Here is a 25510-nt window from a genome sequence, read left to right on the forward strand (position 1 = left end):
GCCCCCCCCCCTCCTCCCCCCACTTCTCTCTCCCCCCCCTGCAGTAGAGGTCGCAAACGGGTTTTGATTCCTTACCCGTACCCGGCCGCACCAGGGTCGCAAATTTCACTCGGGTACGGGTACGGGTAGCCGGGTATCGGGTAGGGTACCCCTATCGGGTACCCGATTGCGACCTGTGGGGTGAAGCCATGTTGCAGGCGCGGGTGGGTTGATTCTAGGAACTTGAATTGTGAGAAGAGACAAGACGTTGGGAAATGAGTGACAAACGGTTACTCACCAATGACTCACGGCCTACCCGTACCCGTACCCGGCCGCACCAGGGTCGCAAATGGTTACCCGTACTCGGCCGGGTAGCCGGGTATCAGGTAGGGTACGGATATCGGGTACCCGATTGCGACCTCTGCCCTGCAGCCGATCTCTTAGATCTCTCCAAATGCTGCCGCGGGGTCCACTTCCTGCCCCGCCCCCTCTCGCCCCCCACCTCCTCTCTCTCCCCCCCTACTGCCGAGGCCTATATAACCTCGTGCCACGGCAGATCTCTCGCCTACTTCAGCAGTTTGTTCTTGCTGTGGTGGTTGTCCCACCTGATGACGATTGATTGTGTTGCGATAGAAACGTCGTGATCTATTATTTTTCTACCTACGTGACTTTCCCGAAAGAACCAAAGAGTAGGAATTGTAACGTTTAATTAAAATGCATTAACATGCTAATTAGCAAATACTGACAAACTGGTATATATTACCACAATATTGTATACCGTAATAAATAGAAAAAACACACAAGTGTCTCATTCACTCTGTTAAAATAAAATATCACGCAAAATAATATCAAGGGTGGACACTTGTTAATAAAATTCTGCTGCGTGGCAATGGCTAAAAACAAGGGCCTCTCTAGATCACCACCACAGGAGGCCATTCCCCGCAGTACAGAAACATCCTACGTTGTTGTTTTACCAACAGCTCGCTAAGCCACACAGGCTCAGCAAGACACTGACTATTGCAACACAATAGTCGGCCATTCAACTCGGGGTTACTCTCATTGACCATTGTTAGACAATCTTCCATCGTTTCCACGGCCTTGTCATTTTTGTAATCGTCTTCTCGCACAAGCCGCGCCGCACACTGGCGAGTTTTAAAATGGAAAATGTAAAAACTCTCCAGTAGTAGTGTGCGACTGTGGTCATCCAGGACAGACCGTAACAACGTATAACGACGCAATGCCCCGATCCACAAATACGAAGGAGACATCGCAGCGATGCACTCCGCTGCTCATGACGCCTCAATGTGAAATTGTAGTTGTTGCTTTGCATCTATATCAGCAGCCATACGAAAGAGAGACAGCTTGCTAATCTAAGCCACTACTGCCTAAATCACCCAAAGTACCCTCCACTCACTTTTTATGCCACCAAACCGGCCCTGTAGCGTAGAAGAACTCAGAGGGGGAGGGTGGAGGGGAGTCACGACACAGTGACTGTTAGACAAACTTTAAGCAATTATTCAACACTTAACAGAATGAGTAACAATAAGATCTGATTTTTTCCACGTGTATGTATGTTGAACTTCTTTTGCACCGTGCGTAGCCAACCGTGCTAATCAGAGGGTTCGGGGGAAGGACAACGAAACATAAATGAGGAGCAGTTTAAGAAAAGCTACCACTGCTGCTAAATATTACACCAAGATTTGACTTGATCATGTTCCTCCCCACCAACTCAAGTCCCGATCCCCCTTCTGGGATCGCGCTGCTGACGTCACCATCCTAGAATCTCACCCAGATCTTGAACAACGCTGCGGAGCGGAACAGCGTGGACGTCCAGCAGAAACGCCTTGTTCGAGACACAAACATTGCATCTCCTGGCTTTCACATTTCTCTTCCTCGAAGACACTGGCGTATCCTTCAACCGCATCAGATTTAAGACGAGCCACAGAAGTGTGACTGTGTCCATGGACCACAAAAACTATGGATCGTCAAGTAAACCACTATAGTCTGCGCTACTTCAACGGAGGAGCGATAGCAAAACTACACACTCTCTCTCTCTCATGAAGCCCCTCTTATCGTGGTGAGCAGAGCTAAGACACTGGAATTTGGCTCCTGAATGTCCAGTATTACCACACGCAAGAATATCATTTACATTATTAATTAGTTTATAATTATGTTCATGTTAGAATATTTCAAATAGCAAGATATGGTGGCTGCTTGGGGAGGTCTTCATCCAGAAACGGATTGACCATCGCGAACAATCAGTGCCGGATTAAGCGAGCGCGGGGCCTGTAGCATATGTTATTAAAGGGGCCCTGAAAAAAAAACACGTAAATATGATTTAAGTTGCATAGTAAAGTAATTGTTTTTTTTTTCATTTGCTATATAGCTGGATAATACGAGAAATCGCTAATCTTAAACACCGAGCCGTTCATAAAAGTTGAAGGCAGTATAATACTATAGTAATAGAGCAAGTGCAGAATCACTGAGCCGGAATTGATAGCTTGAAAGCATTTAGCGCGGGGCCCTTGAAAGTGTGGGGCCCGTAGCATATGTTGCTTTTGCCACTAGGATAATCCGGCACTGATAATAATGATAGTGAACGATAGGAAAGAATACAATATGAATGGCCCATGAGGCCTGAAGTTATTCATTCATTCAGTCACACTGCAAAAAAGATCCACATTCATGACAACAGCAGACTCGCACACAAACCGAGGGATATCAATCTGTCTTTATTGCTGTGCAACATTTTTGTTCGATTACGATTCGTATTTACACAATGTAACACATTGGCGTTATCATTTTTAAAAATATATATACTTCTCTAAGGAATTTAGCTTCGACTCTATCATGTAAACCATACTGGATTTTCATTGTGTAACGTGTGAAGAGACGGCCGACATTCAAGTCGAAACAAAAGGGATAAAAGAAACTGGTCCTGTGATTTTTGAAGAAGCTCACACCCCTTGCCGTGGGCGCGATCAATGCATAATATGTAAGACGTCAGATTCTAGCATTTATAAAAGCAAATTTCATCGACAACCGCCTACGCGCTATGCTATAACCGTGCTACACTATCTCAGAATTCGTGCGTCAATTGTTAAAACAGTCCTAGTGCGGCAAGCACTATTCCGATGCTTCGTTTTCACGAAAGTTGCAGCACACGATTGGATGTTGGACTTGCATCAGTAAGCAGTTGGTGGATTCTTCCCTTCTCACGACGTGACAGTGGGTCCATAGAGGGGCCTTTACCAGCTGATCAATCGATCAATTATGGTGAATTTAGTTTAATTGTGGATGTGGTGTGCCCGGTGCGGAAGCGAACGACCCGGTTTTAATCCTTTCTTAGGGTCTGAGATTTGCAAGGATTCCGGTAGATGTCCCATTTCAGATTATCGAGCGAGAGGGGCATGGGCCCTGGTGCAATTGCTACTGCCTGCACACTCGATAGCCACAACAACCGCTCTGTCCGCATGCACGGCTTGCACAACACCAGGCACGTTTCGATTTAAAGCTTTCGTGACTGCAGGGAATCATCTTCTTGGTTCTTTCGGTAAAGTCACGTAGAAGGGAAATAATAAAATAATAAAATAAAACATAATAAAATAATTCTCACGACGTTTCGGCCACAACGCAAGCAGCCGTCCTCAGGTGGAGAACAGGTCTGTCGGGGAGACAGCGTCTGAATGGTTGCTTGCGTTGTGGCCGAAACGTCGTGAGAATTATTTTATTATGTTTTATTTTTATTCTTTTATTATTTCCCTTCTACGTGACTTTACCGAAAGAACCAAGAAGATGAACACCAGCACGCTTCCTCTGAAGGCCCCGGGTAGATGGGAAGATGTAAGGTTTTGTAGAGGCGGCCCTGTTTCTCCCACTACTGCAAGACCCACCGCTGAAGAGCGTCATGGGGGTTGCACGGCACCAGCGACGGGTGCTCCCCACGTGCTGTCAGACACAGGTCCGTCAGCGGGTTGTAGATGAGTTTGTTCTGCACACAAAAAAACGACAGAACAACGCGAAGTAGAAAGTAACGTTCGCGGGGAATAATAAAGTGCTAACGGCGTCAGTGCTTGGATGGGTGACCACCATGAAACAGGTTGTTATAGGCTGTGGAGATGTGTGGTCGGAGAACAGAGGGCATTGCAGCAATATTCAGTGTTGTACTGCACTTCTTTGCTATGCGCCTCACCTTCACCAACCTACCCAGACCAGTGCGATAAAGTATGGACAAATTGATACCCCCACCACCCGCAGGGTGTGGGGGAGGCCCTCAACAAGCAGGAGTCGGTTGACAAAATATCCGTACACGTACACATTGTCATCGTGATTACACAACCGTCAACAAGACTCGCAATATGGAAATTCTAATCGTGTTCAACTTTGGCCTCTTGATTTTTGGGCATGTTGCGATGTGTGTGCGCTTGCGTTACGTGCACCCAATCATGCGTGTCAGAACCAATTACGATCAAATTTAGCATGTAGTCATACGTCAGCTCATTTCTTTAGAACTGCATTTTGTGTTTAGTTTTTTGTCCCCCCCCCACCCCCACATCCAATTAGCACGGTCGACTATGTACGCTTGTGAAAGGTATTCAACATACATACATAGTCATAAAGCCATGGTTTTACAGTGGCGATGATGATGATTTTCATCACAATAACACCTGAGGACGGCTACTTGCGTTGTGGCCGAAACGTCGTGAGAATTGTTCTATTATGTTTTACTTTTATTATTTTATTACTTCGCTTCTACGTGACTTTACCGAAAGAACCAAGAAGAAGAACAATAATAGCAACCACAGCATTTATTTGTTTACTCAGAAAAGCCCAAACAAAATCTCTCGACCCTTTCAGGATGGGGGGCAGCTATTGCCGTATTCCTCGGACCGCCCCGTGGGTTTGCCCCATAGCGTGCGACGCCGTCGTAAGCGTGCCGGCTACATGGGGGGGGGGGGGGGGGGGGGGTGGGGGGGTGGTGAAGACCGACACGGTGTGCCCCCGGTACCTGCCGCAGCTGCCACAGCTGCTCGCCCGGCGTCGAGCTGTTGTGTCCACGGTATCGGCACTCCTCCAGGCACACGGCCTCGAGCGTGGCGTGCACGCACAGCTCCTTCTGCACGCTGTGCCGCAGCTCCCGCTGCCACGTGTACTCGAAGTACTGCGGGGTGGCACGCGCGCAGCAAAGACAAAGATCCCGCATGCGGACGCACAGACCATCGGGAGGAAAGTTCTGACGGCGAGGGCTTGTGAGGGCCGACACCACACCTGGCCGTCTCTGTCTCTCTAGTTTACACACCACGGCAGGTACTCATTTGAGGCTGAGCCAGGCTAGAAGCCCAGAGCCCATTCATCACTGGCGTTGACTGTGAGCGGTAATTGAACACGGCTCGCCCAGGTTTGTAGCACAGTGTGCGAACCAATGCATGACTGCTCCCCGAACGCACGCACACATGCACACACAAATACAAGAGAAATATCACCTGCATAGCCTCTACAGACTGTAAGGGCAAGTGCTTTTAGTGAGCAGGTATGAAGGCTGGTACGGTACACGAGGGGGTAGGTGGCCGATGTTTACACACCGCACCAGGTACTCAGTTGAGGCCGAGTCTACTTAGGGTAGTCCCAGGACCAGCACAGAGTAATCGTCACTGGGTTCGTATAGCAGATCGCTAACCGCTGCTCCACCGCTCACCACGCACAAACGCACGCAGAGGCAGACGACATCGTGACGGGTGGCAGCGGAGGGAACATTGTGCCCTGGACTCGCTGCAGGTTGTCACTGCAAGGTGAGACCTGTGTCTTGCCGGTGGGGCATTGATTAAATCTCGCTCCTGCTGACTACGATATGCATATATATATTTCCATTTCACGATTGTCTATTCTCGTTGGGTTTTACAAGCATCGGTGCAGCTGCACCTTTCAGCTAATTAAGTAATCAATCAATCTATTTGTATTATTATTGCACCAACGAATTTACAAATAGAAGTATACATTTGCATATCATTTGTATAAACAAATGAACAATATCTACACGTGATCCTCAGATGTATATATACATTGAACTTCTTTCGCACCATACGTAGCCAAGCGTTCTAATCGGAAGTGCTGGGGAATGACAACAAACTAAATACAAAACGCACTTATGAAGAAATTAGTGTTTATCATCAAGTTGATTTAAAAGTTCATAGTTCCAGTGGCTTCTTAATATCAGAAAGAAGAGCGTTCCAGGCGGCCACAGAAGCACATCTTTAAAAGCGCGCAATGCAGTGACCGTCTTTGTTCGATGGTTAGCCAAAAGCTGCCGCTGCTGCGAGGATGACAGGAGTTCACCTGATGGTCTGTGCTCTCCTTGAGGAAATTACCGAGGTATCGTGGTTCCCGTGTGCGCTTCCAGAGCACAATTTGTTGTGGCAGCCGAGTGGCGGGGGTGGGAATTGGCGACGTCTTTTTCGTCATTGTAGCCACGTCGCGCCCGCCGTGCACCACAGCGAGTGTCCCGCGGGTGCCCAACATCGACAATGGCTGCTGATTAATTGTTTGTACTTTTTTTTACTTAAGCATGTGTTGTCAATTTAATGTATAAATGAATGATGTCAGCACTCCCTGGCGGTGTCTCCATTGCGAGCAGTAGAGACTGACACTTTTTCTGTCGTACATTTGTAATGGGAGACGCGCGATCCAGAGGGTTGCCAGAGGGTAACTGGGTACACGACACTATTATGTAATCACCATCCAATCCTAAGAGGGAACAACACCTTGGCCTAAGGTGACGGGCGAGAGAGACGCTTCGGGAACCATCGGGAAGGTTCCACGTGGGGGCGTGGCTAGAGGCAGAGCCTAGGGGTGAATATAAGCAGAGGCGGGGGAGGACTCGTGGTCGGTGTGGGGAGCCTGGGGTCCGGTCTGCGTCGCTGCTCGTCAATTCCTCTCTGCGCCACCGTCCACGTGGCGGGTTCCTCAGCGAGGCTCGCCTCTTCTCTCGGGCGCGCCGCCAGCCAACGGCGAGACCGGGGGAGCTGAGCGAGCCTCGCTGGTGGACCAGAGAGAGAGAGACCCTCGCCTGCGGTGTTGTGCAAGGGAAGCTACTGGGAGATCGAGGGAGCTGTGCAGTACCTCGATTAATGAAGAAATACTCTGTACTCTTGGGTTTTTTTCGGTGAAGTCACGTAGGTAAAAAAATATAATGAAATGAAATAATAATAAATGAAAATAACTAAATTAAATCACGACGTTTCGGAGGCACAGCCAAATTGACTATTCACTTGATACAGTACATTTGGTTGTGATGGTCCCACCTGAAGACGGAGACTTGTGTTGCCTCCGAAACGTCGTGATTTAATTTAGTTATTTTCATTTATTATTATTTTATTTCATTCTTATTTTTTACCTACGTGACTTTACCGAAAAAACCTAAGAGTATGAATCCTTGCAGTCACGAAAGCTTCAAATCAAGAAGTACTCTGACAAAAATCGTCGTGGAAGTCGTCTATTACACATAATACGTGCTTCTTCTTGGTTTTTTCGGTAAAGTCACGTAAAAGGGAAGTAATAAAATAATAAAAATAAAACATAATAAAACAATTCTCACGACGTTTCGGCCACAACGCAAGCAGCCGTCCTCAGGTGAAAACCAGGTCCGTCGAGGCGACAGAGTCTGAATGAAACAGCACACGAGCTTGGAGCATATATATGTAAAGTAGTAACTCGGCAGGAGACGACTTCACGGGTAGCACACTCTTTATTTTCACCAACTTGTAGTTACACGGATGACTAACACCCTACTTCGTTACACGGGTGACCAACACCCACTTAGCTACACGGGTGACGGACACCCACTCAGCTACAACTTCGTTACACGGGTGACCAACACCCACTTAGCTACACGGGTGACCAACACCCACTCAGCTACACGGGTGACCAACACCCACTCAGCTACACGGGTGACCAACACCCACTCAGCTACACGGGTGACTAACACCCACTCAGCTACACGGGTGACCAACACCCACTCAGCTACACGGGTGACTAACACCCACTCAGCTGTACTGACACGGGCTCTTACGCCCTGTAGCCTTCCGGGACACACCCAGCCGGGGTGCCCGTCTCGGCTCTGGGTACCACCGTCCCGACCCACACGGGCGTCGGACTACGGTCCCCCCAGTCTCGGCTCCGAGCCACACAGGGCCCCTACCTCCTCCACCCCGTCTTCGGTCTTCAACTGGTTAACACTGACCACGAGTGCTCTCGCGCGTCCCCCTTTATACCCCTCCTGCGGACGTCGCTGAGAGTACCCACTTATCTGACCAATCACTGCACACTCGCTACGATCCTCTTTTCCCAGCTTGTGTGAGCGCGCCTCACCACCGGCGCGCGCGTCCATGCCACGCCCACATCGCGTGCCCAACCCCGCGCCCCGTGATCCATCACTGCCGGCGCACGTCAATACCACCACTACATCACCCCCTACCACATAGCTCGCAGCCGACCCGGCTGCTAATAAAACATACAACACCCCTTCACCCCCACGTGTGCCCCGTAACATAACACAAACCCTAACAACACAACATGAACACCGCAATCCGCAAAACCCAGCAACCGCCACACCCGCAACAAGAACAACATGCACAATCCGGCGAATGGCAACGATACTGTGTATGCGGAAAGAGTAACAATAAAAAAAATGTCTTTAATCATTTTCTCTTCTTTTCTCTCCGACTCATGCAGCGTCCCAATGTCCGAGCGTCCCTTGAACGGGACATTACCCCGGCAGAGGGGGAAGCCGGCAACGAAGTCGGGCTTTAACAAAAAAAGAAAAACATTTTTTTTTCTTTTTTTTTTTCATGAAAAGTGTTGCGTCCTTGCCCGAGTCCGCCTTGCCGGACCGTCGTACGGCACAGGACGCAGTTGGCCATCCGGCGGCGCCGGCCGTTCAGGAAGGCATGGGCCAGGCATCGGGGCTCCGCGCGAGCCGCGGGGTTCCGGTTCCCGACGGTCAACAGCCGTCAGGTCCGAGACACCTGGGGGTGGGTCAGGTGGAGACACGTGAGGATCAACCTGCGACACATCCCTCCCCGAGTCGACGGTCACATCACACGCTCGGTCGTCACGGCACAACCCGGGGTCACGCGGCGCCGCGTAGGGTTTCAGTCGGGAGGGGTGCACGTACCAACGGCGTTTTCCCCATTTAATCTGTATACTCTGGGGTCGTGCAACCCGCACAATTTCCACCGGTCCCCTCCATGGTCTCAACAGTTTGGGGGACGTAGCCAACGGTGCGTGTGGACAATGCAGCCAGGCCTTATCGCCCGGTTCCCAATTGTGCGTATGCACCTTCCGTTCATGCAATCGCTCGTTCGCGATCTGCCGAGAGCGTGAATTCAATCTCGCAGCCTCTCGCGCCTCAGCCAATTTGGCAATGTTAAACTTAATGTGGTCTGCCAATTTTGATTTAGCACGTGGCTGTGAAATCCCCAGTTGGACGTCCATGGCCGGATCAGCCTCCCGCCCATACATCAGAAAAAATGGAGAAAACCCCGTCGCCGCATGGGGTGCCATCCGATAGGCCGCTAGTACCCCCGGTACCTGTAAGTCCCAATCCACCTGGTCGTCGCATACCTGTTGGCACAGCATAGACGTAATCGTCCTGTTCAGACGTTCAACCATACCGTCAGTCTGCGGGTGGTACGGGGAGGTACGTACTTTCTTTGTACCCAACAGGTCGCACACCTCGCGCAACAAAAAACTCGAAAAGTTTTTCCCTTGATCCGTCAGCAAGCGTTCGGGGGCGCCTTTGTCCAAAACATAACCTTGGACAAAGGCGTCCGCCACTGCCGCAGCCGACTGGTTGGCGAGTGGCCACGCCATGGGCCAGCGGGTGAAGTACTCTACGCCAACCAGCAGGAACTTATTTCCCCGAGGTGTAGTGGGAAAGGGCCCCAAGATGTCTAGCGCGACCAATTCGTTCGTGCGCGAAACTTGAATGGATTGAAGCGGTGGATTAGCCGCTATTGGTGGCGGTTTTCTTTTAGCGCACCCTACACACCCCTTAAAAATGTTCGCCACGTCACTGCCCATCCCAGGCCAATAGTAGTCTCGCTGAATGAGGGCGAGCGTTTTGTGAAACCCCAGATGCATGAGTCGTTCATGGGCAGCCAGGACGACCTTCCCCCGTACAGCAACCGGCACCACAAGCATGTGACGCCGGGACATGGAGTCCCACTTCATCAAGAAGCCCTGTCTGCACACCCAGGAACCGACCCGCGTTTCCCCGCCCTCGGGAACGTTAACCTTCCGACGTAGCGCGAGTAGGGAGCTGTCGGCCATTTGCAGACGGCCCCACTCGAAGAGAGGCAATGCTAACAGCGAGTCCCTCCCCGTGGGGGCGTCGACCCCCGTAGTATCCGTGGCGGCTAGCACCACTTCCGCGGGGACATCGACAGAAGGTTTACACCGCGCCGATCCCAACTGACATGCGCATTCCGTACGCGTCGGCAACCGTGACAATGCATCCGCATTCGAGTGGCGCAACCCCTTGCGGTAAATTGTCGTGAATTGGTAGTCCTGAAGGACCTCCAACCATCGGGACAATTGGCCGGATGGCTGCGCCACCCGCATAGCGTATTGGAGAGCCGCATGGTCCGTGCGAACCGTAAAGTGACGGCCATACAGATACGGCCTGAATTGCTGTATAAAAAACACAATCGCCAGCAATTCACGCCGTGTCACGCAGTAGCGTTGTTCCGCGGGGGACAGAACCCTGCTACCGTAGGCGACCACCCGTTCGACCCCCCCGACCACCTGTGAGAGCACTCCCCCGATACCCGTGTTACTGGCATCCGTGTCGAGCACAAACGGTTGCGTGAAATCGGGGTAACACAAGGGGGGAGCCTGCACCAAGGCGTCACGAAGGGAGCAGAACGCGGCCTCCTCCTCCGGCCCCCAGTGAAACCGCACCCCTTTAGCCGTCAAGGCGTGCAGGGGCCTGGCTATGGTGGCAAACTGTTTGACAAAACGACGGTAATAGGAGGCAAATCCTATGAAGCTGCGGACTTCAGTAACAGAGGTCGGTGTTGGCCATGAGCAGACGCATTGCGTCTTAGCAGGGTCCGTCGAGATCCCCGAATGGCTAACGATATGGCCCAAATACCTGACCGATTCCCGAAGCAGAAAACATTTAGCCGGTTTAAATTTAAGCTTCGCGGAACGCATCCTGAGAAACACTGCCCTCAGTCGCTGGAGGTGCTCCTCAAAAGTTCGGCTGAAAACGATGATATCATCGAGGTAAATCAAACAGGTGTCCCATTGAAGGCCTGACAAAACCAATTCCATGAGCCTCTGGAACGTGGCAGGAGCGGAATGTAAACCCATGGGCAATCGGTTGAACTCAAATAGGCCTCCCGGTGTCCGGAAAGCGGTTTTAGGTTTTGATTCGTCATCGAGGGGCAATTGCCAAAATCCCGAAAGCAAATCGAGCGTCGAAAAAAACTGTGCTCCTGCCAAGGCATCCAGCGACTCATCCATCCTGGGGAGCGGATACGCATCGGCCATTGATATTTTGTTTAGGCGGCGGAAATCAACACAGAACCGCAGGGATCCATCCTGTTTTTTAACCAAGACGATAGGAGCACCCCACGGACTGGAAGAGGGCGCAATGATGTCGGCCGCCAACATGTCATTTACTGCCGACTGCACATGCTCCTTCTCGGCTGGACTGAGCCGGAAGGGATTCTGTCGAATAGGGGCCGTGTCCCCAGTCTCTATGTGGTGGCGCAACAGGTCTGTGCAGCCAATGTCGTACTTGTGCCTGCTAAACACGTCAGCGAACTCGAGCAGCAAGCCCCTCAATGCACCCAACTGCACACTGGACAAGGTACTGGACCCGGCACACAACGCGTCCAACCACTCCGTCCCCTCCTCACTTTGGGGATGCGTATCGACATGTGAATCGGCGTGAGCAACGAGCTGTTCCTCGACGGGTAGCTGCGCGGCGTGAGCGAGCACCGTTCCCTGCGTAATCACGGCCGGCCGCGACCCCGTATTCAGGACCACAACGAACGGCTCACTGTCCCCCCTCACCATGGTCTGGGCCACCGCTAAGCCGAGGTCCCCTTTAGCCCTGTTAGACGGCCCCAATAGAACTCCCTGCGCCCCCGCATCCGCCCCAAGGGGTTTTCTCAACCGAAGGGGTACCAACATTTGCGATCCCGGGGGCACCCGTACAGTCCGGGTTGCCAGCGCCTGCACCGTCGCACAAGCCGTGCGTATCTTATTTGGACTCTTCAAAAACTCAACCCGCCGACCCGACGGAAGCTCAATGCAGGCCTGGTCTATGAGAATTTTTATGGGCATTTTAGACAGAAAGTCCGTGCCTAGTAAACAAGGAACGGCCAACGATGATGATACAAAAATAGGACCCGCCAATTTAATGTCGCCAATACAAATATTCGCCCGAATCTGGCCGATGATTCCCAAAGATCCCCCGTTTGCCGCGTAAAATGGTACGTCCACCGGCAGAAGTGGTCGACATTGTACGGGAAGAATATTATAAATAAGGTCCGAAATAATAGTGGCCGACGCACCCGTGTCCACGAGCACCCGGACCTCAACCCCGTCAATGTACCCCGTTACCACGGACGACCCGGCCGACGCAGCCACAATCCTGTGGGCCAATTCGGACCACTCGACTGCCTTCGGGCCGTACGCGGACCCCTCTCGCCGAACCGAACCCCCGGCGCCCATACACGGTCCCCCCACCGCTAAGCGGCGACCCGAACGTGCCGTGCGTGTGGACCGAACGTGTGAGGTGCCGCGACTTGCCGGGTTCAGTTGGGATGTCTTGAGTCCCTGGTCGTCGTCCGGACGTGGTCCCGCGGTGCGTTGACGCGGGGCCCGGCACCCGGCCGCGACGTGGCCCCGAAGGCCGCAGTTGTAGCAGACGACGAGGGACGTCGTAGGTTTCGGTTGCTCCAGCTTGCGGGAGGAGCGTGTGGGCGAACGACCTCCCGGTCTCCACTCCCCCGGCCTCGAACCAGCGAAGGCCTCCTCCCGAGGCACAGCAGGCTGAGGTCCGATGATCGTGGCGGCCGGTGCCCCGTTCTCCACCGATGCGCAGACGACCGTCGGCTTCCGCTGTAGGACCTCGTAAGCGTGGATACTCGTGGCAATCCCCAGGGAGCAGATGTCCATCTCGTCCGCCGTATTAATGGGAACTCCCAATCCGTGAGCCAGCGCCAGCAGCTGCTCCGTCACCATGGCGTCCTTCCCCTCCTTGTCCATGCGGGGAAAAGCTGAATCCGCCAGGGCGAGCAGCGCCGTGCGATAGGCGAGCGTTGTTTCTCCAACCACCTTCCGCCGATCGTAGAACTGGTGGCGACAGGTCGAGGGCGGCCCGAACACCTTGGCCAACAGGTGCAGCGCGGCCTGGAGCGTTGAGCGGGACGACCTCGGGGCAGACGTGAAGGCCGCAAGCGCGTCGTCGTCGAGCATCGCTGGCAGCGCGCGCAGGGCAGTGGTGTCGGACCACCCCGACATTTCTTGATGCGCGATGAACCGTCGCTGGAAGGCTCCCCAGTCGCCCCCGTCCGCCTTGAACACCGACAGCGCGGGCAATCGTTGCTGGAGAACTCGATCGTCGTCGTCGTCGTTGGAACGATTTTCCCGCGCGCCGCTGTGGTTGTAGAAAATGTCGGCTCCCTCTGCAGGCGCAAAATGGAGAGCTCCGGCGCTCGCCGATGACGCGGGCTGCGCTGTGTGGAGACCTCTGGCCACGTGGTGTCCGCGTTTCCCGCCAACCGGAGGCGGACCCTCAAAAATGGCGCCAACTCCCAAACTTTTGGCGCGAAACGCCTTATGGCGGGAACCCTCCAGTCGCGCCGCCTCTTCCAACCCCGCAGGCGTTCCACCGGCCACTGGAACGGAGATCTCCGCCAAGATCGCAGCGGCGGCGAGCAGCAACTCCGCCAGGCGGGAGTGTGCGTCCTGCAGGCTGGTGTCGGAGGCGGGCGGAGCATCGGCCATTTCCGCGAAGTGCTGCATCGGTGGCAACTCCTCGTCCTCTCCTCCCGAGGGTGGTGTCACCGGTACGTCGTCGTCTCCCCGGTCTTGCACGTGGGAACGAGAAGTCTTCCTTGTGTCCATTCTCCTTGAAGACAGGTTTACTTCTGACGCCAGTTGTAAAGTAGTAACTCGGCAGGAGACGACTTCACGGGTAGCACACTCTTTATTTTCACCAACTTGTAGTTACACGGATGACTAACACCCTACTTCGTTACACGGGTGACCAACACCCACTTAGCTACACGGGTGACGGACACCCACTCAGCTACAACTTCGTTACACGGGTGACCAACACCCACTTAGCTACACGGGTGACCAACACCCACTCAGCTACACGGGTGACCAACACCCACTCAGCTACACGGGTGACCAACACCCACTCAGCTACACGGGTGACTAACACCCACTCAGCTACACGGGTGACCAACACCCACTCAGCTACACGGGTGACTAACACCCACTCAGCTGTACTGACACGGGCTCTTACGCCCTGTAGCCTTCCGGGACACACCCAGCCGGGGTGCCCGTCTCGGCTCTGGGTACCACCGTCCCGACCCACACGGGCGTCGGACTACGGTCCCCCCAGTCTCGGCTCCGAGCCACACAGGGCCCCTACCTCCTCCACCCCGTCTTCGGTCTTCAACTGGTTAACACTGACCACGAGTGCTCTCGCGCGTCCCCCTTTATACCCCTCCTGCGGACGTCGCTGAGAGTACCCACTTATCTGACCAATCACTGCACACTCGCTACGATCCTCTTTTCCCAGCTTGTGTGAGCGCGCCTCACCACCGGCGCGCGCGTCCATGCCACGCCCACATCGCGTGCCCAACCCCGCGCCCCGTGATCCATCACTGCCGGCGCACGTCAATACCACCACTACATATATAAGCTGGGCGCATTGACAAAGGAATTTGCATATCAAGAGGAATTTAGCATATTTATGGGAAAATTCCTTTTGATATGCAAATTCCTTTGTCAATGCGCCCAGCTTATATATATGCTCCAAGCTCGTGTGCTGTTTCATTAGTCACGAAAGCTTTAAATCGAAAAATAATACGTGTTTTATAGTAATAGGTTTTTGTTGTAGCACTTTCTAAATAAGGTTGCGAGCATTTATGAATGAACTCTGTCCATCCATCCACAATAGGAGCGGCACTATAACCATCATAAAGATGATGCTATGTGAACCAACCTGCTGTATAATATTTATATGCCCAATAATAGGAAAGAAACTGGCGCTAACTGTCTACACAGCAAGTCTACGTATTTGGGCTGACAACCGATACACACATTCACTTGACCTCGTGAGCCTTTGCGAATTCAATTTCCGAAGATTTCCACGAACACCGCGATGGCTTTTCGTATTGTGCTGCGCAAAATTCACACCTGGGATGTGTGAGCAGGGGCGGGTGGGCGGGCAGGCAGGCAGGCAGGTGGGCGGGCGAGGGATCTCACCTGGTTTCCGCCCATCCCGTGGCAGGTGTAGAGGATGAGTGGCTTGCCCTGGGAGCTCTCACCGCCAGTGTCCAAGCACTGGCCTCTCCCTCGGTTCAGCAGCTGCACTCGAGCAGAGCCGCGCGGCACAAAGTTCACGATGAGTTGAGTAATCTGGCAGGCAATTTCTTTAAATCGCGCGCACGTTACGCCTGCACCACACACATTTTACAAAGAAGCATTTGCATCCGCATGTCTGCTGGTTGCTTGTTTGTGAACACAAATGCTGCTTGGATTATATTGGTCTGGGAAGTCAATAGGCCGACGGCTAAATCGTGTTCTCTGCACGTGCTGAAAACTTGTTTTATAAATGTAAACTTAATTTCCTTAGAGCTGCTTTTTGTGTTTAGTTTGTTGTTCTTCCCGCACACCTCCGATTAGCACTGTTGGCCACGTACGGTGCGAAAGAAGTTCAACATACATACAATGGAGGGTTATTTATGCTTTTCATTAACTCACGACGCCCCACAGCAATGCAGAATGAGTTTGTGTACAATGACGGATTTTAGTAACTCGTTACTACGTTACGTTTTGCTAGCGACCTGTCTACGCACCGCTCCAAACGCCTCCGGGTTGAGATCGGGGATGAAGGCTTCGGGGTAGACGGAGTTCAGGTACCACGTGAAGTTCCTGCACTGCAGACGCTCTCGCAGGCGCAGTCGCTCCGAGATGTCTCCAAACTCCCCCTGGGAAGGAGGGAGGGAGATGGGGGCCAGTGCCGTCCAGCTGGTGTTACCTTCGCAAACGAAATGTCATGAAAATATTCACCAAAAAAGTTGATGACATTTTTTAGTCACCGATGATCATGAGTGGACAAACATCGTCATGCGAGATGACGGCTACAACTATCCACCGAAGACAAAATGAAAGTGTTATTGACTGCGATGTTATTTGAGACAGCAGTGCAGATTTAGATTTGGTTTATTTCAGCAAGAAGGGCCCAATGAGCTGCTTGGTTCGATTTTATGTGTCGTCCTGCGACAGTGCAGATGTTATTACAAAGGACAGATCTTAGTTCCAGTTACATAGGTCGCGATGCAAACAGCGAGAATCGGTGCACGCTTGACCACATTCTTTTCCGAATGAAAATAAAGGAAGGGAGAAAATGTTTCATCTAACAAAACGAACACATTACCTTGTACAGTCTATGGTTTATCTATAGTAGACATTACATCTGGGGTAAAGGTGATGGGGCGGATCCACCAGGGAAGCCTCTGGAACGTTCCCGACGGTTCCAGGAGGGGCGTGGCCAGAGGTGGCGCTTAACCGCCGGGGAGCGAATATAACCCGGGGGCACAGCAACGTGAGGGGTCGGGGCGTTTGAAGATCAAGAGGAGCTCCCCGTCGCTGCTGCCTCGCCACCTCCATTTGCCACGTGGCGGCTCAGCCGCTCCCTAGCGCGCCGCCAGCCAGCGGCGTGTTGGCGAGCGGGGTGAGCGCCACGTAGCGCGGGGCAGCGCAGCCACCCGAGCGGGTGGACATCCGCGGAGAGAGAATCGAAGCTGTACCGATGATTTATTAATAAACAACTTAAAGTTTACACACCGTGTCGGAGCCATTCATTACAGATGGTTAGCACATAATGATGACGACGATGCAGACAATGAGAACACATTGGACCTTGTGCGAATTGCGCCACAGCAAACCGAGTTCATCGTTATGATTACTACCAAACATCATGACGGAGGGCGCTCGCGCAGTGTACCTGGCTGGCTATGCGCGCCGCCTCGCGGTTGCGCCGGTAGAAGATGTGCCGGTACTCGTCCATCCACACCTCGGCGGCGCGCACCAGGTTGCGCGTGATGATGGAGGCGCCGGCCGGGAATGAGTGTGGGCTCTTGGTGCGGAACACGTGGCCCACCACGGAGCACGGCACGATCTCCAGCTGCCCGCCGCACTGCCACACCTTGGGGCAGGCCCGCACGCACACACACACACGCTCAGTGCGAGGTGGCCGGCATGGCGAGGGTTCATATTCTTAGGTTTTTGCAGTCACGAAAGCTTCAAATCTAGAATGGCGAGGGTTGCCACCCGTCCTGGTGTTTTTCCCTGGATGGATATAGCTGCTGTCCCGGTTTTTGTCAGATGTGTTGTAGTAGTAATAATAATAAGACAGCTCTCAAGACAATGGATTCACGTGACGTTATTCCCTCTTCTGGTATTGTGAAATATTCTCATTCCCATGATTTGTCATGGTTTTGTTTGTACCTCGGAGGTTGCACAACGCCAGACACAGTGCCACAAGAAATAACAATCCTTCCCACTTTGCTATCACACTGTCGTGATTAATGTCTCAGCTGGTGTGCGTCACTAAAAACTCTGCCTTGGGTTTCTATCATTATTATATAATAAAACTGAATTTGCCTATCAGTCAGTCAGTCACAGCAGTTATATGATGCATTTTCCTCACTGCAGGTTATAATGAGGGACTCGAGATATATGTGGACCAGAAGACTGGCACAGTAATAATACTCGTGCCCCAAAGTAGGAGCTGGGTTCAATTCCCAACTCTGTGCAGAGTGTGTATGTCCTCCCCGTGTTCTGCATGGGGTCCCTCCGCGTTATCCGACTTCCTCCCATAGAGAAAAGAACAGTGCTATGTAACTGGTATTGACCAAAACAATACTAGCAATTTACCAGCAAAATTACTCAGTTGAGATTACAAACAGTAATATTGACCCCTCCTGAAGAAATTATTTGGCGGGGCCTTCCTTAAAAGAGAGTCCTGCAACTCAGTCTTTCTTGGGGAAATAAGCGAAATTGTAGTGATAGTAATACTAATACAAATATACAATAATATTAATCAGGTGTTCATCACGATCTACGACAAAGCCAAATCCTTGACGCAAACTTTTAACCATGCAAGTGTATATTACCAATGCGTTCTTTCGTTGACAAAGTGTACAAAAGTGCCTGGGTCGTAGTTTTGCTCAAACCGGCTTCAGACGCAGTTTTATTTACCAATGCAATTTAGTAGAAAACAATCATCCCGACGGTAGTTTAAACTATTCTAGCTTGTGGTATACGAGCGGCTGCCCAACAGAAGCCGTCTGGTGACTGCCCAGCACTGGTGCGTTTTTACTGTTGCCTCATGGTTTATCATTTTTAAAAAACACCTGGGATGTGTCACCTGAAACTGGAATGTCCAAGGCAGAAATTGTACTCCCCTAAGTCGAGTCATGAACCATCAATGTTCGATGCCGCATTTGTCAACATTGGCACGCAGTGCGCGTGAACTGGAGCCTCATTTGTGTCCACGTCTTGTGCACTGGTGTCTGTTTGTTGGTTGCTCCTCATCAATGCAGTAAAGACAGGTTTGAAACACGTTGAAGCCGTCCCCCAGCAGTATCACAGCACGGCTGATTCACAGTAATGATGACAATCATGGAGTGAGTACAGCGAGTGGCCGTGCCAATGGGTATAATTTTCACGAAGGAAATGTCAGTGCGTTCAGGAGTAATTCAGCAAAAGTACACGTGCGGTGCCAGTAATGTCTCTCATTGTTCAAGCAACTTTGGAGATGGAAAATAAGAAGAAGGAGGAAAGAATAAAGATGAAAGAGACACAGTGGACTCACCCGGAATGACATTTCAATGTTCTCGCCTCCCCAGATTTCCATCTGATTGTCATAGGTGCCCAGGTACTCAAAATACTCTTTGGAGATTGAAAAGAGACCCCCCGCGAAGGTCGGAGTCCTGGCGACACAGGCACAATTCGGGTGAGCAACAATCACTTTCAGCTGCCCTTGCCATGCTCTTTAACGTTTCCCAAAGTCACGGTGAAGGCACCTATGCACTGGTCTGTCTGTCTGTCCATCCGTAAACTTTACAGTACAATTGTGTCGCGAACACATTTCTCGAATCGGCATTGCACCGCCAACTACCGCAAAAAAGACTTTGCAGGATCCTCCATAGAAAGAGTTATGAGACTCGGGGATTCTGGGGGATTTTTTTTTATGATAATAATAATTATAAACCCAATTGCAAATCGGCATAAAAATCCGGAGAGACAACCCACAGTCAAAATGTCGATTTGCAAATATGAAGACGCATTTCACAATGACAGCGGCTGCCATACTACTGATTAAATACTTGCGAGGCGAAACACACATTTGAAAGCATCATCCATGCATTCTACAAAATCCATGCGTATGCAGGATTTGTCGAACTTGTTCACAATTAAAAGTGCACACTCGTCGTTATTTAAAAAAAATGCAGAATGTAGCATTAACGTGAGAATTATCGAGCCACTGCCCCACGCTGTTTACAGGCTAGGAGGTCAATGAAGTAAATACGTCTTAAAGTACTACATTTATTATCTTGGCACGGGGGGTGAGTGACCTGCCTGACATGTTTTGATTAAATGTGTGTAGTGCCAACTACAATTGACCAATTTCAAGATGACTCACGACCTCCACCCACGGCTGCACAAAATCCATGAAAATGTCAATAACCATGGCCTCCCAGCTCTCTCCACCTTGCACCTACAAGCGGCGACTGGAGGCAATCTGACAATTTCCACTGCCGAGTTCGTAAATCTTAATTACCCAGAGTGCTAACCCGCACAAAACAACAAAAAGGCACGTGATCGCTCGAACAGCTGAGCGGGTCCTGTTGCCACTGTTCACCAAAACGCAAGGGCTATTATTCGAATCGAAGTGCCTCCTTACATGATCGTTATTTATTACAAGCACACCATGTCAGTGATCATTCGGTTGGCACTATGGAGAAACAAAAACCCACTGTGCGGGCTTGCATATGCTATGCCATTCCGTTCCCATAACCTTTGAACTGTTCGTTTCATTTTGTTCTGACAGCCCGAAAACGTCTCCCTTGTACCAAGTCCCTGCTGAAGCCTCGCGGCGGGGGGTGGGGGGGCTTAGACAACTACTGGGTGTGGGAGGTCGTGGGAGGGTCCCTGACACTGAGGATGTAATTCTCTCACTGAATATTTTTTCCAGGTCGTTGGTTAACCCAAAGTAGGTGGCGTGTCACGAGCATCCGCAGCCACAGGGAGAGGTACAGTCTTTTCTCCTATAACTCGGTTGTAGTTCCTGAAGAATATTGCATTATAATAAACAATATAGGGTAAAGCACAGTCCGCGATAACACGTGCGATGCATGCGCAGGCTGAACAAAGACTGAGGTGCGCGGGTAGCATCCCGGAACATCCAGCAGCATCCCGCCTTGTGTCATGATGTTACGCCGAGGCAGCCGTACAGCCTCTTACTCCTACTCACGCGACGTAGTTCTGTTCACTCAAACGCGTTATATCCAATTCGCATCCGCATTATAAAAAAACACCGCATTATTTCCAATTAGTGTTATGAAAACACGCGTTATAGGAGAACAGACTGTGGTGTGCTGTCTGTGGAAATATTTTTCAGCTCACCGATCTGGACAAACCCGGTTTAAAAAGACTGGGACCTATGGTACAGCCCTACGGTACAGCCCGACACACTCCTGAGTGACGCCCACGCCGCCCCCCCCCCCACCACCACCACCCCCCCGCCAGCGTTCACGAGGCCCTCACTTGATGGGCTCCGTGGCGTCCTTCCGCCGCCGGCGCTCGCTCTCCGGGAGGGCCTCCCAGCCGAACGTGAGCGTCCAGTCGAAGTTGCCGCGGCTGGGCTCGTGGCCGCGCGGGGCCGGGCGCGACACCTCGAACGAGTCCAGGTCGATGGTGACGATCTCGGGGCTGACGACGCGCCGCGGGTCCTCGGCCACACGCGCCAGCAGGGCCTCCAGCCAGCCGGAGAAACACTCGCCTTGCGCCGACATGGACCGCGGAGAAAACAGGAAGCGCCGAATAGAAACCACAGGGCAAGTGGCGGTGCAAAGGTTTCGAGAACGAAGTCAAAGTATAGCCCCTAGCCCCCCCCCCGCCACCCCCCAAGTAGATCAATGGGCACCGAATTCGATATAAAACATGGGGACACTAAATATAACTCAGATGCTTATGGTGTGAAAAGAAGCTAATTATTCTAATGATATCACACACAAAGTGCTTGCCACAAATGAACACAGTACCTTGCCGATCTCGTCAAGGAGCATAAACCATCACGCGAATTCCGGTCATCCTCGCTGCGGCTGTTGGCTAACCATCGAACACTGCAACGCACTTTCAGATGCGCTTATGCGGCCGTCTGGAATTCTCTTCCTTCCGTTAATAGGAAGCCACTGGAGCTATGCACTTTTAAATCTAAATTGAAAACTCATCCCTTTTGGAACTACTTTTCGTGTTTAGTTTGTTGTCCTTTGCCCACACCTCAGATTAACGCCTTTGGCTACATACGGTAGGAAAGACTTTCAACATACGTACATACATAATGTTTTAAAAATATCATTAGTCTATTAATAAATCATGAAGAACCAACACTTACGCACGATTTTATGCACGTATCGTAATCGTAAGAACCGAAAGTAATCACTGAAGTGATGCAAAATGGAATGGAGGCTATACTCAAGTAAAGACCTCAATACTATCATGGGTAGCTCAAAACCATAACATCATATTAGCTGGCTACGTTTGATTATTTCATAAACGGGCCACACCCTGACTCAGTGAAATGGAAACTAGCCGGAGTATTACTTTGGCGAAACAAACACGGCTGGGATACATTGATCAGTTCGAAAGGGAACCATTAGTTCAACTGATTTTCATTTTAGCCGGGCAGTGTCGCACAGCTGCGACCCAATGCTCAGGAGGCCAGTGCTGGCGGATCACGCAAATTTGTAAAAACTCCTCCCGATGGACTGGGTGGTGGCCGGGAGATTACAGCACAGTACGTGCATGCATCTGTGTGGAGCTTTGGGTGTAGTCCTCTCACATGCGTGACTTTTCTCTAGGCGTTCCCATTAATGAGTTGCTTGGCACTCATTAATGGAACCTGGCCAAACATGGCAATGCAGACCGCTCATCATGGATGGTGTTGCTACTCAGGCTTTTTAAAATAAAGGGCATTACTGATGCAATATTTAATGTATGTCATTGCACAGACACTCTGCCTGTTATTTGTATGACTAATCACAATTCCCAGCGCCGTACCAATCAACCCCCCACCCCATCCTCTGACAATTTCATGAATCCTCACAATTCACCGCCGCACTTCGATGCACAAATGGGTTATTTTTTGTTCTCCCGTAGGGAATGCAGTCACCTCCAGTGGCTAGAGGGGGAAGATGTGAACTCTTTACATACGGCGCAACAATTCAAGGCATGCAGGATGAGCTTAGGAATTGGCATTGAGGGATTGATGCATCGTTACTGCACACCATGAACCGCATTCACTGCACAAACTATGGCAGATGCGGACGATACCTGAAGCACAAATGGAAATTGAAAACTCTCCAGTGTGCGACTGTGGCTACCAACAACAAGGCAACTCCTATGACTAATTGGGAATGGGACGCAAGCGTAGGATTGATCACCCTGTCGCTGGCCGCCTTTGGGGAGGGTGTATAGTATGAAAGGCCGAAACACCCTAGGAACCAAAGGGTCACTACTGACGATGCGCTCCCCAAATTTCACCAGGCTCACTGTTCATGAACTCTTGGAAGTGCTTGCACAAAGGATAGTAACATCTCATCCTGTGTTCTTTGGAATCAAAAAACAAACTATGGCAGATGCGGACGATACCTGAAGCACAAATGGAAATTGAAAACTCTCCAGTGTGCGACTGTGGCCATCCAGAACAAGACTACACAACTTATAACGACGCAATGCCCGATCCACAAATATGAAGGAGACATCACAGCGATACCCCTGATGTGGTTATCTGGCTTGACCACCTGAATGTGAGATTGTCGTTCTTGCTCTGCATCTACATCAGCCGTACAAAAAGAAGAAGGCTGTCCTTATACTTCACACCGGGTGGGCTTGCTACTTTGAGGCTTTCCACAGGCGAGAGGGGGGCTCTATCACCATCTAGTGGTATTTGCGAGCATGCACAACGTGTGTTTCGTACACAATAAATACACTACCCCCCCGCCCCCTCCGATTCTCCCAATCATTTAGAAAAAATTTAAGCAATTATGGGAAATTATAACCCTGCAATGCATCAATGCACTCATGACAGGTCAGTGCAACTTGCCCGTAGATGCGCGCGCGTGTACAATACGCACTGGATCTGATTAAAAACGGGCAAAGGGGTCGTACGAATGAATTCTAATTTTCATTCCAAATTTTTTTTGCACGTGTGTGTTTGTGTGTGGTTAAGGTTGACTAGTGGGGATCGGTAGTGTGCCGAGTTCGATTCAATGCCCACGGCTAACACCAGTGACGATTGTGTGAACTGGTCCTGGGCCTCCCCTTGGTCGACTCAGCCTCAAATGAGTACCCGGTGAGGTGTGTGAACATCGCCACTGCGGAGACAAAGGCGGCCAGACGTGGTGCTGGCTACCCACCTACCTCCTCGTTTGCCGTGCCAGCCTTCATAGGTGCTCCCTAACCACTCTTGCCCCAACAGTCCATGAAGGCTATCATGGAGGATATTTGCCTTTGTGGCAAAGTCAATAAGTGCACCGGTATTATTATTATTATGTCTTTGTATAATGCTCCAGATAGCCGGAGGCCCTGAGTTTGATGTCTGGCTGAAGCCACGTGAAGTTCGAAATCGTTACACTCCACATAATTGCATACAGATGTTCATAGAGAAACGTTTTACTACTTAAGAGTACCATTGTTGTCTTACAATTGGAAAAGATATGTGCTTGAATGCTGGTCGATAAAGTGAGTGTCACTCCCTGGATATCAACAGTGATCCATAGCACCTGAAAGTGCCTCGTGCCGTAAACAAAATATGCAACTGCCACACTTAACCTCTTTTCAGACATCCTGCGACACACATCTTGATGTGTCTCTACAAGATAATAATAGTAGTAACAATTAACAGCCCTTTGTATATCCACTGCTGGATGAAGGCCTCCCCCACACCGCGTTGGTCATGGTAATTGAGCATATTTCACCATTTGGGAATTGGTTAATCTGGTGGGAAGAGCACAAGATCAATTCAGATATCATTCACCACTAAACTAAAAAACTATTAAACTATTCTTCTTGCTTCTTTCGGTAAAGTCACGTAGAAGGCCGAAACGTCGTGAGAATTGTATTTTATTATGTTTTATTGTTATTATTTTATTATTTCCCTTCTACGTGACTTTACCGAAAGAACCAAGAAGATGAATCCCTGCAGTCACGAAAGCTTTAAATCGATATTAAACTATTTTTATATTAACAGGCAAGGCCCACTACGCTATATTCAGAAGCAACCTGACCACAAATGATAGCTCAACGAAGTGGCTTATCGTGTGGAAGTTTACAGCAGCAAATAATCTAAACGCATGTTTCTAAATGTGGAGGGGAAAACCCGTGGACCCAGAGAAAAAAATCCGCGTGACGGTGGCGAGATGTTATTTATGTCGCATGGAATAGAGGAGGTTGTGGGTTCAATCCCAACCCTGACACCTGTATATTTAGAGCTTGCATTTTCTCCCCGTGGTCATGTGGATTTTTTCTTTGGGTCCACCGGGTTTTCCCCTCCACATTTAGAAACACGCGTTTAGATTATTTGCTGCTATAAAATTCCACGCGAAAAGCCACTTCGTTGAGCTATCATTGCTGGGCAGGTCGCTTCTGAAAATAAGCTAATAACTCAGTTGGGTTTACCTGGTAAGATCAAACATTATTTAGTTGTATTTGTATATTTTTAAGTGATTTGTTTACCTTTCCTATACTCTACACTACTATCGTGTTTTTGTACTGTTTGTTGTTGTAACATTCTGACCCGCCCCTTCTGAACATCTATGAAAAAGAGCTTTACAGCTCATCGGATTCCTCCATTATAAATAAACATTTTTTATTCCCATTCAGGATAAGTGCTATTTAGTTTATTTTGCCTCGTACAATCTTTGAAAGTGGATGAGTGTGGCCTAATTTTTGCAGTCAATTCGATGCATCTATTGTGTAATGCTGCGTGGGT

At 50.6% G+C, this 25510-nt stretch overlaps 1 protein-coding gene across 1 annotated transcript in view; it reads right to left on the reverse strand.

Annotated features, from left to right (window-relative positions):
* Positions 1-3745: 3745 nt before the first annotated feature.
* LOC133345237 (polypeptide N-acetylgalactosaminyltransferase 3-like) overlaps positions 3746-25510 on the reverse strand; it is a 37897-nt gene continuing 16132 nt past the window's right edge. Inside the window, exons 8-14 of the mRNA XM_061555824.1 lie at positions 21064-21298; positions 19109-19226; positions 17237-17437; positions 16086-16217; positions 15493-15594; positions 4988-5140; positions 3746-3970 (exon numbers count right to left, since the gene is read on the reverse strand). Of these exons, the coding sequence (XP_061411808.1) occupies positions 3857-3970; positions 4988-5140; positions 15493-15594; positions 16086-16217; positions 17237-17437; positions 19109-19226; positions 21064-21298 (1055 nt within the window). The 3' untranslated portion in view covers positions 3746-3856. The remainder of the gene's footprint in view (positions 3971-4987; positions 5141-15492; positions 15595-16085; positions 16218-17236; positions 17438-19108; positions 19227-21063; positions 21299-25510) is intronic.

Source organism: Lethenteron reissneri, chromosome 21, assembly GCF_015708825.2.
Source record: "Lethenteron reissneri isolate LAM-NWPU_2019-01 chromosome 21, ASM1570882v1, whole genome shotgun sequence".
In the NCBI taxonomy this organism is placed as follows: Eukaryota; Metazoa; Chordata; class Hyperoartia; order Petromyzontiformes; family Petromyzontidae; genus Lethenteron; species Lethenteron reissneri.